Raw genomic sequence first — 22819 nt, forward strand, 5'->3', positions numbered from 1 at the left:
CATGGGAAGGCTTGAGAGGATGCCCATGGTCTGCACAGCCCACCTGGGGAGGGACTCCCTAGTGACACCACTGGCAGGTTAGTGTCTGTTCCTGCACCCTGAGGATCTGGAGAGAGAACCTGCATTGTCCTGCTGGCTCCCTTGTTCATCACTTTGACCCCAGAGGGCAGGAAGTGTCTTTGGACTGGATACCCCCAGAGTCTGCCACCCACTGCCAGGGCCCAGGCTGGGGGGCCAGGTTGGCTGTGCACCAAGCAGCACCTAGGAAAAAGGCAGCCAGAGCCCACAAGGCCTCCCCCACAGCCGTGGGGCTGAGCGGCCCTGGCCTCCTTTATGTCCAAGCTGTGGAGAAAACTATTCCTCTGTGAGCAGCACAAAGCCTTTTTCAGTCAAATGTGTGTCTCAGAGAGAGGACTTCAGGGAGCTGCAGACGGGCCCCCGTGGTGGCAGCCCGTGCGCCTGCCGCACAGGCGCACAGGCCGGCTGGCCTCTCCTCTGTGGGGACGGGACATCGAAGGGCCAGCCACTCTCAGCAGACCCCTCCCCACAGGCAGTGCCAGGAGTAAGCATTACCTGCTAGTGTTACCCCAATCTCCTCCCTGTGCGGGAGGGGGTGGGGCGCAGCAGTTCCCCGGGTGGGAATGGACCTGTGGTCCTGCCTGCCCCTGGACTGTCCACACCACCCAGGCCTGACTTCATTCTCCAGAAACCCCAAGCAAAGTCCAAGTTCTTGTGGCAAGTTTCCCTTTCCAGGCCTGGCACCCCCAGCTGGCACCCTCGGCAGCTCTGCTCCCCAGCCCAGTGGACACCACCTCCCCTGCAAGCTCATTTGCATCAAATATTCCACTCACCTCTGTGGGTGTCAGAGCTGCTCCTTACTCCCCAACACTCAGGCTCTCCCGCAGCTGAGGGACAGTAAATGCTGATTTTGGCAACAGAAGAGGGAGGGCAGAACAGAGCAGGATATGCAAAGTGGAAACATGGACGGTGGGGCCGAAAGCTTCCCGTGTGGAAAGGGCAGTGTGTCTGCAGGATAAAGTGCAGCCTGAGGACCTGCCAACGGGAAGCTGACACCCTCTGGCTGCTGCAGAGGGTCTGACTTACAAGAAAAAGCTGTTACCTTTGCCGGCCTCCCCTTCTCTGGGGAGGCTATCCTTGCTGAATACAGGCATCCTCTTGCTCTGGACCCACCTGCTGTCCTCCGGGCACCCCCCTCTCATGAGGCCCCAGTGCCCCAGGGGCATCTCAGGTTTGTGCATGGAGAGTCTGTCCTCTATATACCAGAAACAGACACCTGCTCTGAGCTCTCTGCAGGGACGTGTCCGTCTCTCTTGGGGTCTGTAGTCTTCAGGAATGGCTGGCTCCAGAGGCATGCTGGCCTCCCCAGCTCCCAAATGCCACCAGGGGACAGAGAGAAGAAGCAGGCCTTTTAGTCGTCAGGAGAGAGCAACTCTTGAGGTTTCCCAGATTTAAAAAGTACCCCTTCTGTGCTGCAGGTGGCCCAGCAGAAACCCACAGCAAAGGAAGGGGGTGGTAGGCAGAGGGGGGCCTGTGGCATCTCAGGCTGGCTTCGAGGTGGGAAGAGCTGCAGCTGCTTTGCCAGGGAGCAGAGGAAAGAGCCTGTGGGCTGGTTCTGGGCGCTCTCAGGGTGGCCTAGGTCCCCCCACCCGGCCCCCCAGCTGGAAGAGCATTCTCCCCTGGCACCTCACAAATTCCGTACGTGGCCAACTGGGGCTGGCACTTGAGTTGTGCCCAGAGCCAGTTTACCAGGCTGGGTGCTTAGGTGAAGACAAGCCAAGCATTGTGTAGACGGCACCCACAGGTAGCATGTTGCAGCCTGACCCTCTTCCCAGGTGCCAAGAGCAAGAAAAACCAACAAGCTTTTTTTAATTAAAAAAAAAATCAATGAAAAATTTATTCATAAATTTTTCATGCTGGGCTACAAGTCTATATCGTACGCTCAGGAATGTGCTGCAGACTTTATCCAGTTAGAAGTGATCATACCAGGACCCACACACAGCTTCCATATAAGCCTAGAAAGTCTTAACATTAATTAACATAATTAAAAAGGTATTTGCATCTAGAAAAAAATATACAGAAAAACTCCTTTTGGAGTAATCTGTGCCTCAGTTTCAATGTCTGCTTGTTTCACTGACATTATCAATATATTCTTCTCACACAAGGGTTTATAAAAGGCCCCAGATGACTGCCCGGGTCTGACCAGCCGCGCACAAAGGGCCTCCACCCACCTGTGTCCTCAAGTGCTCCCCATTTCTGCACGAAGGGTCAGCAGCACTCTACCCAGGGGAAGCCTCATTTAAATTTGAATAATTCAGCCTCCCTTTTATTTCTCGGGATCAAAACAACAAGGGGTGTGGGGTTGCATAGAAAATGGGAACCTCGGAGACCAGGAAGGGCGCCTTTCGGGAATAGTGACGCAGAAGCCCCGCCCCGGCCCAGGTCCCCGCGCGGCCCCTCCCCCACGTCGGGATTCGAATCGGGTCCGGGCGGCTCCGGGAGGCTGAAGACAACACAGTCCTTCAACTCACTCAGCAATTAGCACAAGAGATTCACAGTCTTATAGGTATTTTATAAAAATATAAATATGGGTACACTGTTGCCTTCACAACGCTGGATACAACGCCCTTTAAAATTGGGTTTATAACCAAGATTCAACAAATACACCTAAAACTTGGCTTAAAATATGTTAATATTTTATATTCTGTCATAAATGTTATGACATTTAATCGTGGCAAATCCATTTACTTTTTTTAAAAAAGTGTGCAACCAACTACCTAGAATAGAAGTCGCTAGAAAAGGCCTCACGCCACCCCAGCCCCCGAGGAGCCTCTGCAAAGCCAGCAGGGTCGGGGCACGGCCTCCCACGGGAGAGGGCAGAGGGAGGCCCGGGGCTCCCCAGTCGCGCTCCGAGGAGTATGTCCGCGTGTAAGGGGGGGGAGGGAAGGGAGGAGTGGCGGGGGCGGGGAGGGGGCCTCGCACGGGAAAACCATCAGGCTGGGCGGTGTTTTCAGTGCAACCAAGAAATGACAGACTCAAGTTTTTTTAAGTTTTAGGACTAGGAAAATAAAAACGCATCTTCCCCCGACAACCACATTGACCACGCACAGTATTTTCCAAACAACAACAAAAATCAGTCGCACAAACTGCACCCACAATGTGCACACACAGGATAAATAGTTTGGAGCCGCAGAAGAGCGGAGCGTCCCCACGGTCGCGCGTCCGGGCCGGGGCGGCGGGCTTCGGCCGCGGGTCCTGCGGGCGGCGGGGCGCCCCGACCCCCGAGCCCCGCCGCCCGCCTTCCGCCTCCGGAGAAACGCATGGACCGAGGATCCGGTGTCTCGGGACTCCGAACTCGCTGGTGGCCAGACTCAGATTTCAAAGGGGCTGCAGCCCGAGCACCGCCCCTTCCCCCAGCCAGGCGGCGGCAGCGGCGGCCGTGGGCAGCCCTCGGCCCAGGTCCGGGCGGCCGCGCGGGAGCGGCGACCCCGGGGCCCCCCGTGGGCGCGGACGCGCGCGCCGGACTCGTGGTGGCCGCGGTGCGCACCGAGGTAGTTGGCGGGAAGGTACAGCAGGCGACACGCTCGAGGCCCACGTCCGGTCCCGGCGGGCATCACCGGCCGCCGCCCGCGTACTTGGCCTTGGTGATGAGATAGAGCACGATGTCCTGGTGGCCGCCAAACGCGGCGATGTGCAGCGCGCTCCAGCCGTCGCGGTTAGCCAGGCGGATGTCCGCGCCGAACTTGACCAGCAGCTTCACGAGCTCCAGGTTGCCGTCGATGACCGACTGGTGCAGCGCCGTCTGGCCCTCGGGCCCGAACGAGTTCACGTTGAACTCGCAGTTGGTCATGTTCTGCAGCAGTGACTGCAGCTCCTGCGTGTTGCCCTTGCGCACGGCCTCCTGGAAGATGCGCTGCGTCTGCGGCGCCGAGCAGGTGGACAGCTCAGCCTGGCTCATGCTGCCGCCGGACGCGGGCCGGGGGCCGTGCCGGGGCTCAGCGCGGGCGGCGGCGGCTGCGGCTGCGGCGCGGGCCCCTGGCTGTCTCGGGGCGCGCCGGGGCGCATGGAGGGCGCGGAGCCCCCGGGCCCCGCACGCCGCCCCTGGGCGTTCCGGGCGCTGGGGGCCGGGGGCCGCCGCCGCCGGGCCCCCGCCGCATCCAGCCGCGCCCGGGCGGGCGGGCGACCGGGGCGGGCACTGCGCTCGCGGGGGCCGGTGGGCCCGGCGGCGCCGCCGCGCGTTCCGGGTCCCTGCTCGCTGCGGCTCCCACGCAGACCCCACGCGCCTCCCCACGCGCAGCTGCACTCGCCCGCCCGCCGCGCCGGGGCGCCTTTTACCCCCTTTATATTTGCATAACAATAGGGCGCCCGTGACGCGCACGCCGGCGGCCCTACGATTGGGCGGCGCCCACGTGGGGGCGGGGCTGGGCGGGGCGTGCCCCGGCGGCCGCGCGCTTCGCCGCAGGGGGCGCTGGTCGCCGGCTCCGGGCCAGGTGGCGGTGCTGGGCTGGGGGGGCGTCCTGGATCCTTGCGCCCCGGGCTCCCCGCATCTCCGCCGTCGTCCCGCCTACTCTTCCTGTGGCCACCCGGGGAACCCCAAGCTGCCCGCTCGCGCAGACCCCGGCACGATCCCGGCCGAGCGCGGCCTCCCCAGGGTGGGGGCTCGGGAACATTTCAGATCCGGGGGGCTGGGGTCCCCAGCTCTCCGGGTGCGCGGCGACGAGACTGGCCAGGCCTGGGCCCCGGGACCCCGGGTCCACGCGCGGGGCCAACAACAGCTCGGTCTTGTGACCTCAGCCATGCAGTCCTTCCCGCACGGGGGTGGGGGGGAAGGCTTCTTAGGCGGCCTGGGTGACCCCGCCTTGACTCCACAAACCCTGAGGCCCTGCCCTGATGAAGGAGCAGGTTCTCCACCTGAGGAGGCTGGGGGGGCTGCCCCTCTACATCCCACCCCGGCTCAGACGCTCCTCCAGAGGGGGCAGGTCAGTCAGTGGGACCTCAGGGTCTGTTTCCCTCTGCTGGGCCACCTCCAGCTGCAGGAGTAGGCAAGGCCTGGCCGGATGAGCAGCCCCAGGTAAGCCACCAAGGGCTGCTTGGAAGGGAAACACAGAAATGACTCATTTTCAAACTGTAAACCCATATTTTATTGATGCTCTAATACTGCCACCAAATTTCCTCATTAGGGTTTTACAGTTTATAGCTGGGCTGTGGTGTCTGGAAATTGGGCAGGAATGAGTCTCGGAGCAGCAGGCCTTGGGCAGCAGGAGGAGACCAGTTTCCAGTCCCAGGAGGCAGTTGCGAGCCTTATCTGGGGAGCCCACCCGCTTGGTCTTGTCTGGGGGGGCCCATGAGTGTCTGCACACATGCAGTGGTACCCCCATCTTGCTCTGTGCCCTAGAAGAGTCACAGCCAAACCACAGGAAAAACTGGGCAAGGCCAACCCAGGACTGGCTGCCTCTAGTCTGCCAAGCTGAGACATGACCGTAGCTGACCCTCCAGGGCCCTCCTGGCAGCCAGAGCTCCCGGAGTCCTACTCGCTGGTCTCCCTGAGGCCAGTGGTCCAGCTGGTGGTCCAGCAGTTCTGCAAGGCCTGGCTTCCCCCCGCAGAAGTGCCCCACAGAGCCCTACGCTAGGGCCAGCTGTGGGTGTGACCTGGGAGGGGGCTGCTATCAGGACACTCCTCTTACCAGGAAGTGTCCCTGGGTCCAGTAAGAGGGCCTGGGAACAGGTGCCGCTGGACTGTGGACACCTTGAAGCTGGGGCCCCCAACCACCCCAGCACCAGGGAAGAGGGCCAGGCCCTGTCCACCGGGGCCCACAGAAACCTCTGGACAGTGACCGTCGGAGTGGTAAGCATGTGACCCTCTGCAGGGCTGGGACGCTAGGCAGCACATGCCACCCTGCTGTCTGCTTCTCCCTGGAACAGGGTTGGGCATGGGGGCAGCATGCTGGGAACGTGCACCAGCTCTGGCCATGCCCAAGGCGGTCCCCCGAGGGTGGCTCGTTCAAAGCCAGGCCCCGGCCCAGGTGGGCTCAGGTCACCTGACCTGAAGAAGGGCATCTCAGAGACCCTGTTGGGCCCAGGCAGAGCCTGGGAACAAAGTCCCAGGAATACCCGCGCCAGCGTCAGGGAGGGCAAACAAAGGGGCCCTGTGAGCTGCGTGTGGGAATGCGCGGCTGCCACTGCAAGCCATTAAATCGGTGGTTTGGGTGTCCCCAGCCGGGGCGGCGTGGCCACAGTGGCCATGAGTCTGGCCTGAGGCTCACACGCGCAGGGCTCGGGGTGAGAGTCAGACAGGTGCAGCTGGGCCCGCCATTGTGGAGTTCAGGTGAGGGTCACACTGTCCCTAGGGGCTGATGGGATTCCGTGGCAGGGCAGTCAATGCATTCTGAGCAGCTCTGGCCCACTCCCTAGGGGCTGCCCCATCCTAGGACAGGAGGGGAAGAAGGGCTTGCAGGGCACTGCCTCCTAAATGTTTGCCCAAGGGATGTTCCGAGAAAGGAGGACATTTGTTCCAAATGCCCTGGAGGGAGGGGGAGAAGCCTGCCATTGGCCAGGCCCTGCCTGGGCGCCGAGCGACCCCCTTGGGCATCTGCAGCTTTTCTCAGTGCTGTCTTCACTTCCACAAACAGGCAGGCGCTTCCCTGGCTCTGGGGGAGAAAGCCCTGACCCCGGGTATGTGGGGGTCGCCTGAACCCGGGCTCCATAGGCAGGCCGGTCCTCTGCATCTGCTCCCAGGATGTGGTGCAGGGGTGCCGCCCGCAGGGCCTTGGGGGAGGAGCCGGAGCAGTGGGTGCCTGCAGCTCGTTGGCAGAGCCTGGCGGCGGGGGAGGGCCGCAGGGGAGGCCGCGGCCGGAGCTGGGCCAGGGCCTGCGGCCCCCTTAAGCACTAGGCGGGGGAGGGAGGGCGCGCGGGCGGACGGGCGGGGGCGGGGCTTCCAGCTAATTCATTAAAATGTGTCGGGGAGCGTGGGAAAGAGGAGAGTGTTTCTTCCCAGCAGCCCAGACACCTGGTAGAAGGGCCGAGAGGATAGAGATCAAATAACAAACACTCAGCCCTCGGCCAGAGCGGAGGAAGGACGCCCAGGGCAGGAACTGGGGCAGACAATCCCTGCGCAGCTCTGGCCTGCCCCACCGGCTGCTCGGGGCAGCGCCTGGCACCAGGGCCCCAGCCCACCCTGCCAGCACGGTGCCTGACCCCTGGCCTGGGGTGGGGCCTTAAGAGGCTGCTGGCCTGACCCCGGATGGTCAGGACCAGGGTGGCCGCGGAGCCAGGCTGGGTGGCAGAGGGCTGGGGAGGTGGGGAGGCAGGTGGGATGGTACAGGCGAGGCCGTGAGGGGCACCCGGGGCAGGGGTACTGGGCAAGAAGGACACTTGGTCTCCCCGTGCTGCCCCTGCTCTGGCCTTTTTCTGTTGAGGACCAGCTGCCCTTGACACCAGGGCCTCAGGGCAGAGTCTCCAGGAAGCAGGGGGGTGGGCAGCGGGGGCCAGCACCCCTGGGGGTTTCCTCCTGGCCCCCTGGGGAGGAGCAAGCTTGGGCTGCCTCCTAGGACAGGATTCGGTGCTGCTCTGGCTCTAGGAAGCAGCACCCAGACCACAGAGGGTGCCTGGCTCTGGTGGGGCCTGGCCAACCCACTCACCTCAACAGCCCAGCAGTGACCAGAAGGCCAGCGTGCACACTTGGCCCAGACACAATGCCCACTCAGCCTGGCCCTGTCCCCGGGGCCTCCTGGCCTCTCCATCTGAGCAGGGGCACCAGCTGCAGCCAGCCCAGGCATGCCCCGGAGCCCAGTGGGCACTTCCGGGGAAGCAGAGGACAGGGAAGATGGTGGGACGTCTGTGCGGCCTGCGGGAGGAGCCCTTGCATGCACACCCTGTGGCCTGACCCTGGCCTGGGGCATGGCCAGAGCCCACCTGGTACCTGGGCCCACAGGTGCACCCACTCGGGGCACAGACGGCGGCCCTGCTCTAGCCCCCAGCCCCAGCGGCCCCCGAGGTTTCCGCCTGGGCTCCTCAGCCAAATCTGAGCTGGTTTCCGCTCAAGGCAGGAAGGACAGGAAAGGGATGTGGAGGGGGGGAGCACACATTCCTGGGGGGTGAGCCAGGAGGAGGCAGCGAGGGCAAGATGCAGTCTGGCTCCTCTCCCCACCCACCTGGCAGTGAGGCCTGCAGGGCCCTGGGGTGCCAGCACCTCAGTTTCCCTCCGGTGGGTGGAAAAGCAGCTGCTTCCTGAAGCTGAGGAGGGGGCTCTTGTGTGCAGGGGCCCCTTGGGGCTTCAGCTGCTGCCCTCTTGCAGGAGAGGAGGCCACCCAGCCTTGAGCCGGGGGAGGCCTGTGGGGTCAAGCTCCGGCCAGCGGGGGGCCAGGGTCGCAGACTCAGAGGCGCTGCCTTCCCTCCAGGCCCCGGCCTTCCAGTACACATGGATGTCTTCCACAAGGGGGGCTGCCCTGCCTCAGGCACCAGGTGGGGCTGGGGCTTAACCCCAGGAAGCCCCCCCACATCTGGCCTGAAGAGCCTGCCTAGCAGGATCCCTGGGACTGGAGGGGGAGCTGGAGGGTCCTGAGGCTGGCCTGGCTGGGACCTGCTTGGGGGAAGGGAAGGCAGGGGAGGCCTGGGGAGGCCAACAGAATGGGCTAGTGGGGTGGGGAGTGCGTCTGCTATCACAGCAAAGGGAGTGGGCCACCGGCGCAGGGGGCCTGTGTGTCCCCCACCTCCTGCAGCTTGCAGAGTCCTGGGGACGGGGAGCCACTTGGGTCCCACACCTGGGCCTTTATGCAGTGCCCTCTACCAGGCATGTCCTTCCCACCTTCCTCAGGGTGTGAGCATCCTGACTATGGGCAGACCGTGTCCCCCCGAGCTGTGCTCTGTGCGGGGGGTCCTGCTGGCAATCTGGAGCACTCTGGGGTGGGCACTGGGTCCGTGTAGGTCAGGGTGTCCTGCCTCGGCCCACCCCAGGGGACCAGGCCAGTGGGGTTGGGGCGCTGTGCTGGGGGGCCGCTGGCTGGGCCAGGGGGCTTGGGCTGCCTCTGGGAGCCGGCGGCACTGTTCAGGACTTCGCTGAAGTGCGAGGTGACGCGGCCCAGGTGGGAGCCCTCCCAGAAGACCTTGCCGCAGCCCGAGCAGCAGTAGAAGTGCCTCAAGTCTGGCCGCCACAGCACGCCCTCCGGGACCCTCGCCAGTTGCAGCCGGGTGCCGTTGGCCAGGGTGGCAGGCGCGTGGCTTTGCAGGTCGGCCGCCTCCAGCCAGCGGCAAGACAGGTGAGAGGTGTAGCCCCCTGTGGGGGCCTCGTTGGGGGCGTCGCCTGCAGGTGTCGGGGCCACTTTGAGCTCTCAGCCTTGGGCGTGTGTGCCACCTCATCCTCTGCCTCATCTTACAGACCCCTGGCTCTCCCCACTGGGGCTGCACACCACCCCTCACTGAGCACACAGACCGTCTTGGGCTGGGTATGGGTGTCAGGAGCCCCACGTGACCTCACCTGCATCCTGTAAGTCCTCACTCGGGTCAGCCTTGTCACCTGTGAATCAATCCAGGATGTCGGGGACAGTCCCCAGAACAGGGCCTGGATGCCTCTGGGCCCACAGGGCACCTCCAAGTGCCCAGCTTCTCCACCACCCTTAGCAGAAAGGGCGAAGGGCAGGGGGCTGAGGAGCCATGGTGCCAGCCTGGGCCCCTCCCATGGGAACTCACACCTTGGAATGTTCTTGGGGCTCAAAGGTCCTTGGGAAACAAGTTCTGGGCGTGAGATTGGCTGATTAGGGCACTTGGGGGCCTGGGAACAGCGGGTGGGGGCGGGAGCATCCCTCTGTGGTGATGAGCAGATAAGCCACTGCCCTGCCTAGGAGTGCAGCTCCCAATAGCCCGCACTGTGGCAGCCGGGGCCCCGGGGCCCACTGGCCCTCAGGGAGGTGGCCAGGCCACGGCATAGGGCTGAGGGCAGCCGCAGCAGAGGAGCAGTGGCATGGGTGAGGGCAGTGTCCTCCGGGTTCTGGTGACCTTCATACTGTGCTCAGCAAACATTCCTGCACAGGCAGCTCCAGGCAGACCACAGCCGGGGCCTGACTGGATGAGCCCCCCACCCAAGCCCCACTGCCTCTGGGGAGCCCAGCGTGGCCACAACCTCCACCTGGCCTTCCTCTCTGGCCGGTCTGCCCTCAGCCTCTACCTGAGGCCCCCAGGATACCAGGTGGCCTACAGGATGCCTGTCCACCACTCCAGCATAGGTGTGGGCCTCTGGGTGGGGTGCCAGAGGCCCTGAGGGGACGGAAGCCCTGGGTGCCCACGGAGGGCACAGCCTGCGGAGGACATGGTCCATGAGGGCACTGCGCATGCTCTACTCCCCTCCTGGGCCCCAAACACATCAAGGCCACACTGTGAAGAGCCAACAGCCCTGGGGGTTGGACACAGGTCATGGGGATAGCCTACCTGCTGAGTGGGTGGCCCCTGCTCTGGCCCCAGACCCTGGAGAGGCACCCAGGCCTCAGGCTGGCCCCCAGGGAGTGTCCCTGTGCATCCTACCCTGCCCCTAACTGAGCCTGGGAGCGGCAGGGCACACCCCTGCCCTGGGCAACAACTGCAAAGTCTCCGGGGGCTCTGTACCCTCTTCTTTCCAGCTTTACAAGAATGGAAACTGAGGCTGGGCCCCTAGTTGGGGGGACATCTGGGTTTTGCCCTCCTTCCTGTCTGTCCAGGGCTCGTCTGCCTTCAGATTGCTTTGCAGGTGCCCTCAGTGCACAGGTGTGCAAGCACCTGCATGTGCACCCCAGCGTGTGCATGGGAACGATGGCACGTGTGCCTGCCCTGCTGGGGAGACGTGGATGACAGCACCCTGAGGGGCTGTGTGTCTGGGCCTCATGCCCCTGGGCCTGTGGCCTCTGCAGGTGCTGAGCTCCGCCCATCCGCCAGCTGGCGCTCTAGCCCTAGGAGCATCCAGGGGTTGGGCCCCTGCCCCATCCCCAGACCCCACAGAGCCTATGGCCAACCCCGTGGGGCGCACACACCTGTGCTGTGGGCATCTTCCTGGGGGCTGCCGAGCCGCACCAGCTGCCTCATCATGTCCTTGGAGACCTTCAGGTACCGGTCACAGTTACAGGCCTGAGGACAGAGGGGATCCTGAGGCCAGGTGGGAACCCTTCCACGTGCCCACTTGCTGCCTCATGCTCTTTACAGTGCTGGGTCTGGCCAGAGACACACGACATATCCCTTCCTCTCCCTGCAAGACAGGGCACACCACCTCCTGGGAGCCCTCCTTGACTGGACTGGATCCTTACAGCCCCTGGGCAGCCTCTTCTGGCTCCTGAGACCCTGTGGGACTCTGCCATCATCTCCCCAACCCCAGAGTCTTGAGGGCAAAGCCAGGCCCTGGGCTGGGCTGTGGTGGGGGACACAGGGCCCAGCATCAAAGGCTCAGGTAAGCAGCCCCTCAGCTGCCCCTCTGCTGGTCTGGGGGGACCCAGGCCATCTCAGTGTCCGTGTTTCTCAATGGCCATGTTGGTGAGCGATCGAGACGGAAGTCACTTTTGCTCCTGTTTGGGGTCCTGGCCAGGGATATGCTGTGGGAAGCCTGGCCAGGGATATGCTGTGGGGAGCTCCGTACAGCCCTGCTGACCTGGCGACAACCCTGGTGGAGTCAGGGGCTCCTGGGCACAGCCTGCCACCTGCCAGGGTGAGGGGCCCCAGGACCCCCAGGGGGAGGTGGGGAAGGAGTCGGTGCCTGGAGACCTGGCTCCCAGGCAGGTAGGCGTGGGGTGCCGCAGAGACGTGCACTCTGGTCAGAGCCTTCTGGACAATGAGCTGGAGCTGGGCCAGGGGCTCCCAGGCCCTGGGAGGGGGGCCCTGACCTGCACACATGTGATGGCTCTTGGCCCCCTCCTGGAGGACATGGCCTCTGGGGAGGGCAGGCGGCAGCCATGGGTCCCTGGAGCCCCAGGTGCCCATGTCAGAGGCGGTGCCCTCCCTGCCCCCACACGCCCTTTTCCCACGGGCCTTTCGACACTGAGCTTGCTTTACCTGTGGCCTCGTGGCTCCACATCCAGCACGAGGAGCCAGGGCCTGGGAGTGCTGGGTGGGTGGGGTCGCCTCTGTGGGTGTGGGCGGGCAGCCTAGGTGGGGCCCGGGAGGGCCGAGCCTGGGCAGGACCCTTCCTGCTGCCTCTGGGGGGCCTCCTATCCTCCCCTCGGCTGCCCCTGCCACCCGGACCCTGGGCCTGCCTGTGGCGCAGGGGGTGCACTGCGGGGCCTGGCCCCCAGCACACGGATCCAGGGACCCTCTTGGGGCAGGGGTGCAGACGGAGTGCTGGCCGCAGGTCTGACCTGTGGTCACTCCAGGCCTGGTTGGGGAAGGATGGAGAGCAAGAGGGCAGTAGAGTCTCTGGCAGCCAGGGCTGTCCCCCACGGAGGTCCACGTTCTCCCTGGCCAGGCTCCCTGAGGGGTCAGAGCCAGTAGGTGTAGACAGAGCCCAGGCAGTGGGGTGGGAGCCTGTCGCGGGCCCAGGCCTGGGGTGCACACCTGGGCGGGGTGGCCAGCTCATGCTGAGTCACTTTGAGCAGACAAACGGCCGGTGCCATCCGCGAGGACCTGGCCCCACCCTCGGGAACCACCAGAGCAGGTTTTCCCACGGCTTCTGCCCACTGTCAGGGCCCTTGCTGTCACCCCGTAGGGCCCTGGGAGCCCTGCCCTACCCCCACCTCCAGCTGGAAAAGCCGGTTCTGTGCACTCACCCCTTCTCTGCCCTGCATTCCGAATCTGCAGGAAAGCCTCTCCTCCATCTCGGTCATCCCCCACCACTCCCCCACCCCCCCACCCCCCACCCCCCATCCCCGGGCCCAGCAACTCTCCTCTGACCACCTGCTGTGGGCAGGCAGTGGCCACCCTCACCAAGGCTGAGGGGCTGCTCTTCGGGGCTCACAGCCTAGCCTGGGCTGCGTCGCGGGCCCCGTGCCAGTCCAGCAGAGGCCCCCTCCTGACACCCACTCATTCTGAGGGTATCGCACCAGGGTCCTCACATGGACCCCCAGGGGAAGCTGTGTGAGCAGGTACTACCTAAGTCATGCCCATTCTTCCCTGTGGGATGGCCAAACCCTAGCTCGGGATGCCAGGGGGTCCAGGCAGATGGCAGTGGGGGTCCTGGGGAGGCCCAGACAAGGGCTGGGTGGTCCAGTCCCGTGGGTCCAGCCTGGTCTCCACCCCCAGAGCCCGGCTGGGTGGGAGGGGGCAGGAGGGGCCGGGAAGGCTTCTGGTGTCCCTGTGTCAGGGGGCCACTTGCCTGCCTGGTTCCACAGCTCCTGCAGCTGCTCAGGGCCAACACCCGCCAGCCGTCCCTACTTGGGACCCTCTGGCTCCCTGGGGGCTTCCCAGGATGAGCCCATGAGTGGGACGTTGTCCCCTGGGGACTGATGGTGGCCTATAAACATTGCTGGGCCCTGAGCCTCAGCAAGTCGGGGGCTGAGGGTGAGAGGAGGGTGGGATGTGAGCCTCACCTGGGGCTCACCAGGCATGGGGCCTGGCAGAGACCCCGTGTTCCCAAGGGGGCGGGGCAGCAAGAAGGATGTGGGGTGGCTCCCTGCCCCCACTGCAGACTTGCCCCCAATTCCCTGCCCAGTGGGCACCTGGCACAGTGGGGTGCGAGGGCCCCCCCTCCCAGCTGGGAACTGGGCCCAGGCCACGAGAGTGCCCTGCTGTTGGGGCTACTACTCAGCCTGGGGGCCGAACAACTGGCGGACAACAGCAACCTTACTCCTGCTGGATGGCAAATGTGTCCGGCCCTGAGCCCCTACCCCGGGAGGCTGCATTCTGGGATTTTCTGACTCCACAGGCAGGGCGGATGGGAGCTTCGGCTCAGAAGCTGTGACATGCTCTAGAGTAACAGGCCATTTCTTGCTCCTTTAGAGCAAATTGGGAGAACGAGAGAAAAGCATAGAAAAGAAGAAACTAAACCTGCCCTCATCCCACCACCTGGTGGGAAAAGCTAGCATGGCAAGGAGAAGAGTTTCCATTTCCGGCACCTTCCCAGGGCACACCTCTCCTGGGGCCAGCATCTCCAAGGCTCACGTCAGGGGAGGGGGGCCCTGGAGGGGCTGCAGGACACAGGGGTATGGCTCCCGCAGTGTTTTCTGCCCATTTGGTCCCTGCCGAGAGCTACCTCCCCTTACCGTCCACACTTGTGTCCCAGGCTTTCCTGGGCTGGCTCATGCACCGTGACCCACCCCCGCAGAGCCACCCCAACAAATGGTGCCGGGTGCAGGGCCGGAGGGCTGGGATGAAAGACTCCTGGCCGCGGGGTGTTAGCCTGACACCTCGGCCTGAAGCCCCCTGGGTGTACTCCACACCGTGCGCTCCCACACCCTGCAGGCAATGCCTTGTGAGGCCCTGAGCCATCTGCCCCCCAAGGAGATGTGGTTCCGGGGCAGAGCACGGCTGCGGAGCTGCGGCCTTCTCCCTGACCCGCACACCGGCCAGCTTTGCCAAGGAAGACCCTGCAGGCTCGTGGCTGCAGTGGGTCTGGCTGACAGCTGAGGTTCGCAGGGCATCTGTGGGGAGTCATCCCCACCCTGCTGGGGGGAGTGCGGCAGGGGGTGCTGTACTGGCCTGTGTGGGAAGGTTTCCAGACCCAACAACGACGGGCGCCTGGGTGGCTCAGCTAAGCACTTGCCTTGGGCTTAGGTCCTGGGATCGAGCCCCACGTGGGGTTCCCTGCTTAGGGTTGGGAGAATGTGCGTCTCCCTCTCCTTCTGCCCCTAACCCCCACCCCTGCTTGTGCATACTAGTCTGCTCCTGTGTGCTCTTGCATGCTCCAATAAATAAAATCTTAAAAAATGCCAACAAACCCAACAATAATGCTCTTCTGACTGTGAAGCAGCCTCTTGGCCCTCCAACCAGTGACCTCCACCGCTGAGGTCTGTGACCTGGGACGGCAGCCCTGCAGGGGCCTCGCTCCAATGTCTGCCCTGCCCCCACGTCCAGGAAGGGCAGTTCCCAGGGGCCCAGCCCCTCCCTGAACTGGCTGCTGCCCATCCCCTCCGTGGGGCCAGGACAACATCTCCACAGACTGGGCATAGGCCTGGCAGAGTCAGCATTGCACGGGGTCCCTAGGGGGCAGGGGCCCAGGTGCTGGGGCACGTAGTGGGTCCGCATCCCCATGAAGCCTGGATGTGCCCACGTGTGTGAGAGCTGGTACGCTGCAGGTGTGTTTCTCCTCAGCACCCGGCATCAGAGGAGCTGAGCGTGTGTCCGTGTGTGAGCAGTATCAGAGGTGTGAACGGGAGTGCATGTGGCTGGGTATTCTAAGGTGTGGACACAGGACCTGTGTTACGGGGTGTATCCAGGTGAGTGGATGGGATGTCACATGTTCACCCGAGCCCAGTTCACCTTCTGCTGCATGGACCGGAGAGCTGCCTGGACTTCCTGGGGACCTGCCTCAGATCTGGGAGTGGAGGCCCTAGCCAGAGAGCTGTCCTTGTGCCTGCAGGCAAGGAGGGCTGGCCACCAGCATGGAGGGCCCCACCAGCCCTGGCCGGGCTGAACACCCTACGGCCTCCCTGGACGTCCCTCAACCTGCTGGTCTCTGTGATGGCAGACATAGTGCCCAGACATAGCACACATGACAACCAGCCCCTGGTCAGGTGCATATGGGGGGGGGGGTCACAGCCCCTCCCCCAGGCCCCTCTGGGGTTGTAGGCCTGAGCCCCAGGAAGTGGTCACAAACAGGACAGGCAGGTGGGCTTTCTACTTGGTGTCCACTCCTCTACCTTGGGCACCTTAGCTTCTGAAAGCTCCTCATCCAAGTGCACCAGCCAATAGCCAGGGTCAGCTTGGGACCTGGACCCAGGGGGACAGCAGGGTCAACAATCCAGCCCAGGCCATCTGGGGCTGGTAGATGAGGCCCAGCTCCCTTGGGCAGGCCAGGCCTAACCTGCAGGGAGGCAGGCCACCTGATACGAGCAACGAGCAACGGCGGGTGGGGGGGGGGCGCAGGTGGCCAAGCCATCCTGCCTGGCTTCCACCGCCTGACAGGGGACAGTCCCGCCCCCCCCAAGTCAGGGCCCGGGAGAGCTGGGCCCTCCATGGGAATGTCAGGTACAGGCGGAAACAGTCTCCAGGTGAGGGCTAGGCATTATTTTCTGCATTCACACTGGGGTAGGGTCTCCATCTGCATTTGACAAGTCAGGGCGTTAGGGCCCTGGGCTTCCCGGCTGCGCGAGGGCGGAGACCTGGGAGACCCCAGTGAGGGGTCAGTACTGCGGTGGCAGCAGCCGGCGGTGGCGGCCAGGTCTGCCCCTGAGGTGCGGGCCACCACCTGGCCTGGCTCGGTCGAGCAGCATGGAGGGGGGGTGCCCCTCTCCGGGACCGCGGCCTGCAGGCCGGCCCAGCGGGAACCCCGCCGCGCGCCGCCCACCCCGCCCGGGCACCCCGGCCGTTCCCAGACGGGGGAGGGGCGGCGGGCCGTGAGAACCAGCCAGCGGCCGGGCCGCGTGGGAAAGCGGGGGGAGGGGCGGCGGGGGCGGGGCGCGCCTGGGAACGGCCCCGCCTGCCGGCTTTGAAAGGGCCACTCAGGGCTCGGCCCCGGATTCAAAAGCCAACGGCTGCACCGCCTTCCCGCGCGCCAGGACGGGAGGGGGCTGGGGGCCTCCCACCTGGGGCCCGGGGGGGCGGGGTGTGGAGCTACGGAAGCTGGGGGCTGGGGGGCCGGCGCGCCAGCCCAGCTTTCTGGCCTCCTCAGGCGGCCTGGGTCTGTAGCTGCCCCGCGGTCTCCCCACTCAGCCGCCCTGCCCCACCGGGTCCCCAGCCAGGGGCACCGGGCCCCAAAGTGCTCCTCCAAAGGGTGATGACAGTCCGAGATGGGGCTGGGGGCCCGGAGGCCTTCCTGGAGGAAGTGACGGCCACCCTGGGGTGCAGACCAGGTGGAGGGGGTGGGAGCTCTGGCAAGGGGGGGATGGGGGGCAGAGTACAGGGCAGGGGTCCCCTGCCCTTCCTCCTGCCTCCTCCCTGGGCCACTGAGTCAGGCCAGGAGAGGCGGCCCTTCCCACCCCCACCTGTGCCTTGAAATGGGTTTTCCAAGATGGGAGGTGTGAGGGGGAGGCTCTGACTCCCGCTCTGACTCCTCCCCCCCTTCTCAGAACCCTCCATTTGCCACCCCCACCCCACCTCCAGGGAGGGGTTCAAGGTCTGTCTCCCTCTGTGGGGTGCTTCAGAGGGTCGGGGGTCATACCCCTCTGCCCAGGGCAGGGCCCCACGTTCTGATCTCTATGCTCAATGCTTGGCTCCCCTCAGAGCCCCTGGGGCACTCCCCTGGGGCATTTGCTTGTCCTGACAGTACTCCAGGTGCTGCAGCCCCACCTCAGGAAATGTGGGAGAGCGAGGGAAGGAGACATACCCCAGCCCCAGGGTGCCCTGCAGCACCAGCTGATCATCTGCTGGTCCCTGCCGCATTGGGACATGGACAGAGCCATCCCCGTCTTGCAGACCCTGCTTTGTCTGGGGGTCCCAAGGACCCTCCCCAGACCCAGTCCATGGCTGCCCATGGCTGCCTCTACATACAGCCCCAAGGGGCTGGCTAACTCTTGCCTTACACCCTGAGGCCAGCCAGTTGGGCCTGTGTCACCTCCCATGTCCAGGGTCGCATGGACAGTGGGTCTGCAGAAGTCAGACCTGCTGTCTCACCCAGGCCCCACGGCCACCCACCTAGGGGCCCACTGCCCCCTGGCTCCTGGGCCCCACTTCTGCTTTGGGGCTCCGACTGCCCCTGCCCCCTGTCAGATGCCCGTCAGGCCCCTGGGCATCGGTCAGTCCCCTGCAAGGGCCACCGGGTCCCTGAGAAAGCAGCTGTGGGCAGTGTAGGAACACAAGGCGGGGCTGCTGCCAAGAACACTATTTATGGACGCTGAAATTTGAATTTCGTATGATTTAGCTGCGGGCTGTGGTGCGTTGACATCAGGGTGTGTGTCTCAACCTGCCACTAACCCCAGCCCTGGCCGTGGGGGGCCGAGGCGGCCGCAGGGTCCCTGAGCCGAGGGCGTGTGCTGCTCTGGTGCCCCAGCCCCAGAGGCACCCCACCCCCCCCGCCCCGCCAACATCCAGAACCCTGGGCCGAAGAAGGCCCATCATCGGGGCTCTGTCCTCCCTGCTTCCCACACATCGGTACAGGTTGCTGGGTGGCAGGTTTAAGAGCCGGCCTTCCCCATGTCCAGCTGGTGGCTCTGGATGGCTCCATGGCCCCGGGCTTCGGGAAGTGGTACCATGCCAGCAGCCGGCAGAGGCACGGAGCAGAGGTACAAGGGCCTCGGGCCCCAGAGACACGGCCATACCCCCAGACCTTGTGTCTGTGGTGCCAGGCGTTGTCTTACTGTCCGAGGGGTCAAGGACAGCCGCCCCAGACGATGACACCGAGAGCCCACACGACCAGTGTGGCCTGGCCCGGCCTCTTCCACATCTGGCTGTCAGCTGGCCAGTATGGATGACACTCTGGCCCAGGTGGTCCTGCCTGGGGGGCCAGCGCTTGCTTGGGGACCTCCCTGCCTGCTATCCTTCCCTCAAACCCAGTGGCCTGTCCTTAGCCTGCAGCAGCTTCCCAGGCCCAGGGCACACCGCCTGACTTGGGGCCATGGTTGTGACTGTCCAGGCCGCTAACACTGTGCTTGCTGAGTGTCCGTACACCTGTGGACATCTACGCCCCAACCATGGACGGACCCCTGTGCATGTGCACTGGTGCTCTGTCCCCTCACACGGCCGTCAGGGCAGCAGGAAGCGCCTTGTTGGCTGGTGCTCATCCCACTGTGGGTGCCTCCGTGCCCTCTGAATTTCAACTTTAAGTGTGTCAAACCCTCCAGAATGGACATGTGAATACTCTGCCATCAACATTCAGGGGGTAGTCAGAGGAGCCCTGTCCAGAGGGGACCCCAGATCGCTGACGTGGAGGCCCATCAGAAGCACATGATCACTGACCACTGGATCCCGAGGCACCACAGACACGAGGGGAGGCAGTGCCCAGCATGAGCTGCACTGGGGACTCACATGCTGACCTCCCCAGGCACTGGCCCAGAGAAGCCTGGGCAGGTCTCAAGGCCTCAGGCATAGGATGGGGCTTCAGACCTCCTCTCAGCCCAGGGAGGAGTGGGCCGGGGGCAGCGGGCCTGCTGTGGACATGCATAGGTCCATTTGTGGGGCCCTGGGAGGGTGAAGGTCTCTGGGAAGCGGGCAGTGCCAGCTGACTGCCGGGCCGGGCAGCCCTGCATCAGTGTCAAGGAGGCAGGTGTGACTATCACCTGGCCCGGGAGTGCCAGGATCCCTCCTGAAGTGGCTGGGGTCAAGTCAGGGGCACTGGAGGCCGGGGTGCTGCCAGGCTAGTGGGGTCCTTGTCCTCAAGCCCCAGGGGCCCTCTGCTGGGAACAGAAGCCGGGCTCTGGCTGAAACCCAGGGCGGGCTTCCTGGGAGGGAGGAGGGCAGGGGGTGGCCCCACAGGCTGCATGGAGAACCTGGGGGTGGCCCACCCTGCTGTCAGCCATTGCCCTGGCTCGCGTCCCGGGTCTGGGGGCGCCGGCCTCCATTGCTGCCAAAACCTTGAGGCCTCAGGACAGCATCCCAACCCGCCAGCTACTCCCACCGGCCTCCTCCTGCAGCCTCAGACCGCAGGCCGGAGTCTGCCAGCGCAGGGAGGCGGCCACCCCTCCTGTGGCCTTTGTGCCTGCGTGACCCTGGGGGCGCCGAGTGTGGGAACAGGGCTGGGGGCCATGGAGCACAAAAGCTGGGGAGGGGCGGGGTCAGCGGCCACTGCCTCTCTTCCTATGGGTCCCTGGTCTGCAGTTGGTGCCCTGGTCAGCCCTGGGTTCTAGGCGTGGGTGCCCCGGGAGTCTCGCTCACCTCCCCAGGCCCTGGGAGCCCCCTGCTGGCATTCCTCCCCTGTAGAGGTCAGCCTGGGCTGGTGTCCACCTCTGTCCCAGGGCCCTTGCCCAGCCCCGTGGCCTCCTGCAGCCCAAGGACCAGCACCCCCACCCTCACTGCAGGCTTCTCTGTGGCCCCACACCCCCTCCCTCTGGGGGATCCTGCAGCCAGTGCTGCCTGAGACCCCAAGGCAGAGTCACTGTCCCACAGAGGCCTCCCTCCTGGGTGCCCACTTCTGGGGCCCGCATCACTGACTCCCAGGACGCTCCCCCACTTGTACACGGGGGCCACAGCCTGCTCCCCACCACAGCAGAAGGGGACCAGAGGGACAGTAAAAATAGACATTATGCCTAGCCATGTCAGGGGTTCGTGCTTGTGCTTTTTTTTTTTTAACTGAAATTTCTTTGATAAAATATTTTCCCATGGTGGACGGCACTGGGAATATCCTTTCAGCGGATGTTCCTGATGGACAATCCCAGGCCCAGGTCGCCAGTTTCAGGGATCATGATTCTGCCCACCATGTGAGACCCCCTAGCCCTTACCCACCAAATCCCCGAAGAGGACCCGGGGGCCACCGGCCTCCACCCCAGGGTCTGGCCCTCGTGTGATGCTCTGTCCTCACATGCAGATGCTCCAGAAAGCAGACCCTGGTGCCTGGGGCACAGGCCACATGGCGTCAGGTGCAGGGCACTCGGGTGAGCTGTGGCCACGGACCTCTGGCCAGGCACCTGGCCCACCCTTCTCCCTTTTCCCCCTCTTCCTGCCTTGGACCCCAATGCACCAGTCTGGGGAGCAGCCAGGCTCACTCTGGGAATGCTCTATGTGTCCAGTGGGCTTTCCCTCTGGGAATGGCACTAAAATAGCATGAGGCAGGGAAGGAAAATGGAAAGTCGGCCTGGCAGTGGGAGGTCTCCAGGGAGACAGCCAGCTCCCGCCCGGGCCAGGGGCAGTGGAGGCTCTGAGCCACCAGCCGGGGAGTTCACGCCCCCCAGGGCCAAACCTAGGTCAGTCCTGACAATGACACTCTCTGCTGATCACCGGGCAGCACCTCTTGAGGTCCAGAGGGGCCGTGAGCCAGCAGTCACAGGGAGCTCGCGGAGCCGGCCCAGTCACCATGTTGTGCTGCCCCCGCCCCGGCTACCACCCTGGAGTGTCCAGTGTGTGCTGCTGTCCACCCTGCCCGGCCCTGAGGACGGCACCTCCCCCTGGCACCAGGCTGGGCATAGGGGGGCTGGTGTTCAGGACGAGGTGCTCAGCCGTTCCTGGCTGTTGCTCAGGCTTGAGTTCCTGGGGTTCAGGGGGACACTGTGGCTGGCGGGCTCCAAGAGCACACAGTGGGAATGTGGCTGGAGGCCCACCTGACCTGGTGCTCACGTGCAGTAACCGGGGATTTAGCCTGAGAACCTCGGTGGGGACTTGGCCTGAGGCCTCAGCACTAGTGTTCACTGCCGCATGATAAGCTCAGCCCTCCTACCCCCTCCCCTGATGAGCACGCTGGTCCAATGCAGGAATCCTGTCCCCTGGCACCGGCCCGTAACGCTGGTTTTTCAGGCTCCTCAGGCTCCTTCATGGACCCTCCTGAACAGCTACCAGCCACCCAGCGAGGGTCCCGCCCTGGGGCACACCCAGGACACATTTTTTTGGAGCTGAGCTCAGTGGAGGCCACCGGCTGGAGGGCTCCCGGGGCCCTGTGTTGACAAAGGCCCATCAGGGGCCAATACACAGCCTCATCCCTGTGTTCCCACCTGCTGCCCATGCTGTGGCCAACCCTGGCCAACAGCCATATACACAAGTCCCTGCTGGGTCCCCACCCCACCCACTCCAGCTCTGGGCGTCCTCTGGTCCTAGGGTGGCCGCTCTCTGCAGCCACGTGGTCCCAAATTGAGGGCCCTACCTCTGCCCTCAGCAGCTGGCCTTGTGCTGAATGCGTGTGTCCTGCCAATACGGGCACTGCGGGCAGAGCCCCCAGATGAGCAGTGGGTTGGGGGCCAAGGCGTCCCCTTGCCCATGTTCCTGTCCTCTGTGTCCCTCCCCAGTCTGGAGGGCCTGGTGCACGAATCAGACCCCACGGAGCTCATATCCACTGGCCAGGGGCAAAGCCTAAAACCCGGGAACCCAACCACATCCTTAAATTATATTCTGCATCTTCTCTTGCTTATATCAAGTGCAAGCCACCTGTCACCCTGCAGGGCCAGCAGTGGCTCCCAGGTCTCCCACCTCTCTACCCAAGGGTCTCTCTCTACCCCTCCTACTGAAATCAGAATAGATACCAGCAGCCCCAGAGCACCCCCACCGGCCCCCACGGGCTGTCTTCTTTCCTGGGGAGGCAGAGTGGCCACCTCTCCGGCCTGGGCACTGGCCGGACCCCCTTTCAGGGCGGGTGCCGCTCTGCCTCCCAGCATTTCAGCTGGCTTTATGCGGCACCCTCCAGGTGATCTCAAACGGCCTGCATCCTGCCACCTGGCAGGGCAGGGGGACCTTGGGCCCGTGGGCTGCAACTGCTGGGCCAGGACGGACGGAGCACACACAGGATGGACGGGGCAGGGAGGCCGTGGACGTTCTTCCCTCGCGGGCCTGAAGGAGGTCAGGCTGCTCCCCTGCACGAGGCTTCCCGGGGCGCCAGTGGGGGGTTTCCTCCCAGCTACCCAACTTCCTGTTTTCTCAAGAAAACTTAGCAGCAGAGGCTCTGAAAAGCTCATTAAAATGCCTCCCAGGCATCCCGGATGTCCTGGGGTCTTTACAACACTTGTCACTGGAGCACAAAGGGAGGCAGAAGAGCTCACTGGAGGCAAAGGCCCCTCCCCGCCACCCTGTCAGCGCTGGGGGGGTTTGCACAGATGGGTACCTGAGGCCCCGCCCTGGGCCCCAGGATCTGGATGAAGCCTTCTCAGCCCTCTGGCCCTCTCTCTGGCTCGGCCCTCTTGCGCACCCG

General features: G+C 64.4%; 2 protein-coding genes across 20 annotated transcripts in view; both read right to left on the minus strand.

The window, feature by feature from the left end:
- Window positions 1-2569: 2569 nt before the first annotated feature.
- On the minus strand, window positions 2570-4055 carry NRARP (NOTCH regulated ankyrin repeat protein). The gene has a single exon (XM_072778864.1). The coding sequence runs from the start codon at window positions 3974-3976 to the stop codon at window positions 3632-3634; it is 345 nt and encodes a 114-aa protein (XP_072634965.1). The 5' UTR covers window positions 3977-4055; the 3' UTR covers window positions 2570-3631.
- Window positions 4056-5135: 1080 nt separating this feature from the next.
- Window positions 5136-22819, minus strand: part of EXD3 (exonuclease 3'-5' domain containing 3) — an 81978-nt gene continuing 64294 nt past the window's right edge. For all 19 annotated transcript variants that reach the window (XM_072778938.1, XM_072778922.1, XM_072778920.1 and 16 more), the window contains 3 exons: window positions 11013-11106; window positions 9491-9529; window positions 5136-9316 (listed from right to left, as the gene is read on the minus strand). In XM_072778938.1, coding sequence (XP_072635039.1) covers window positions 8847-9316; window positions 9491-9529; window positions 11013-11106 — 603 coding nt within the window. In that variant the 3' untranslated portion in view covers window positions 5136-8846. The remainder of the gene's footprint in view (window positions 9317-9490; window positions 9530-11012; window positions 11107-22819) is intronic.

The sequence above is a fragment of the Canis lupus genome, chromosome 16 (genome assembly GCF_048164855.1).
Source record: "Canis lupus baileyi chromosome 16, mCanLup2.hap1, whole genome shotgun sequence".
Taxonomy (NCBI): Eukaryota; Metazoa; Chordata; class Mammalia; order Carnivora; family Canidae; genus Canis; species Canis lupus.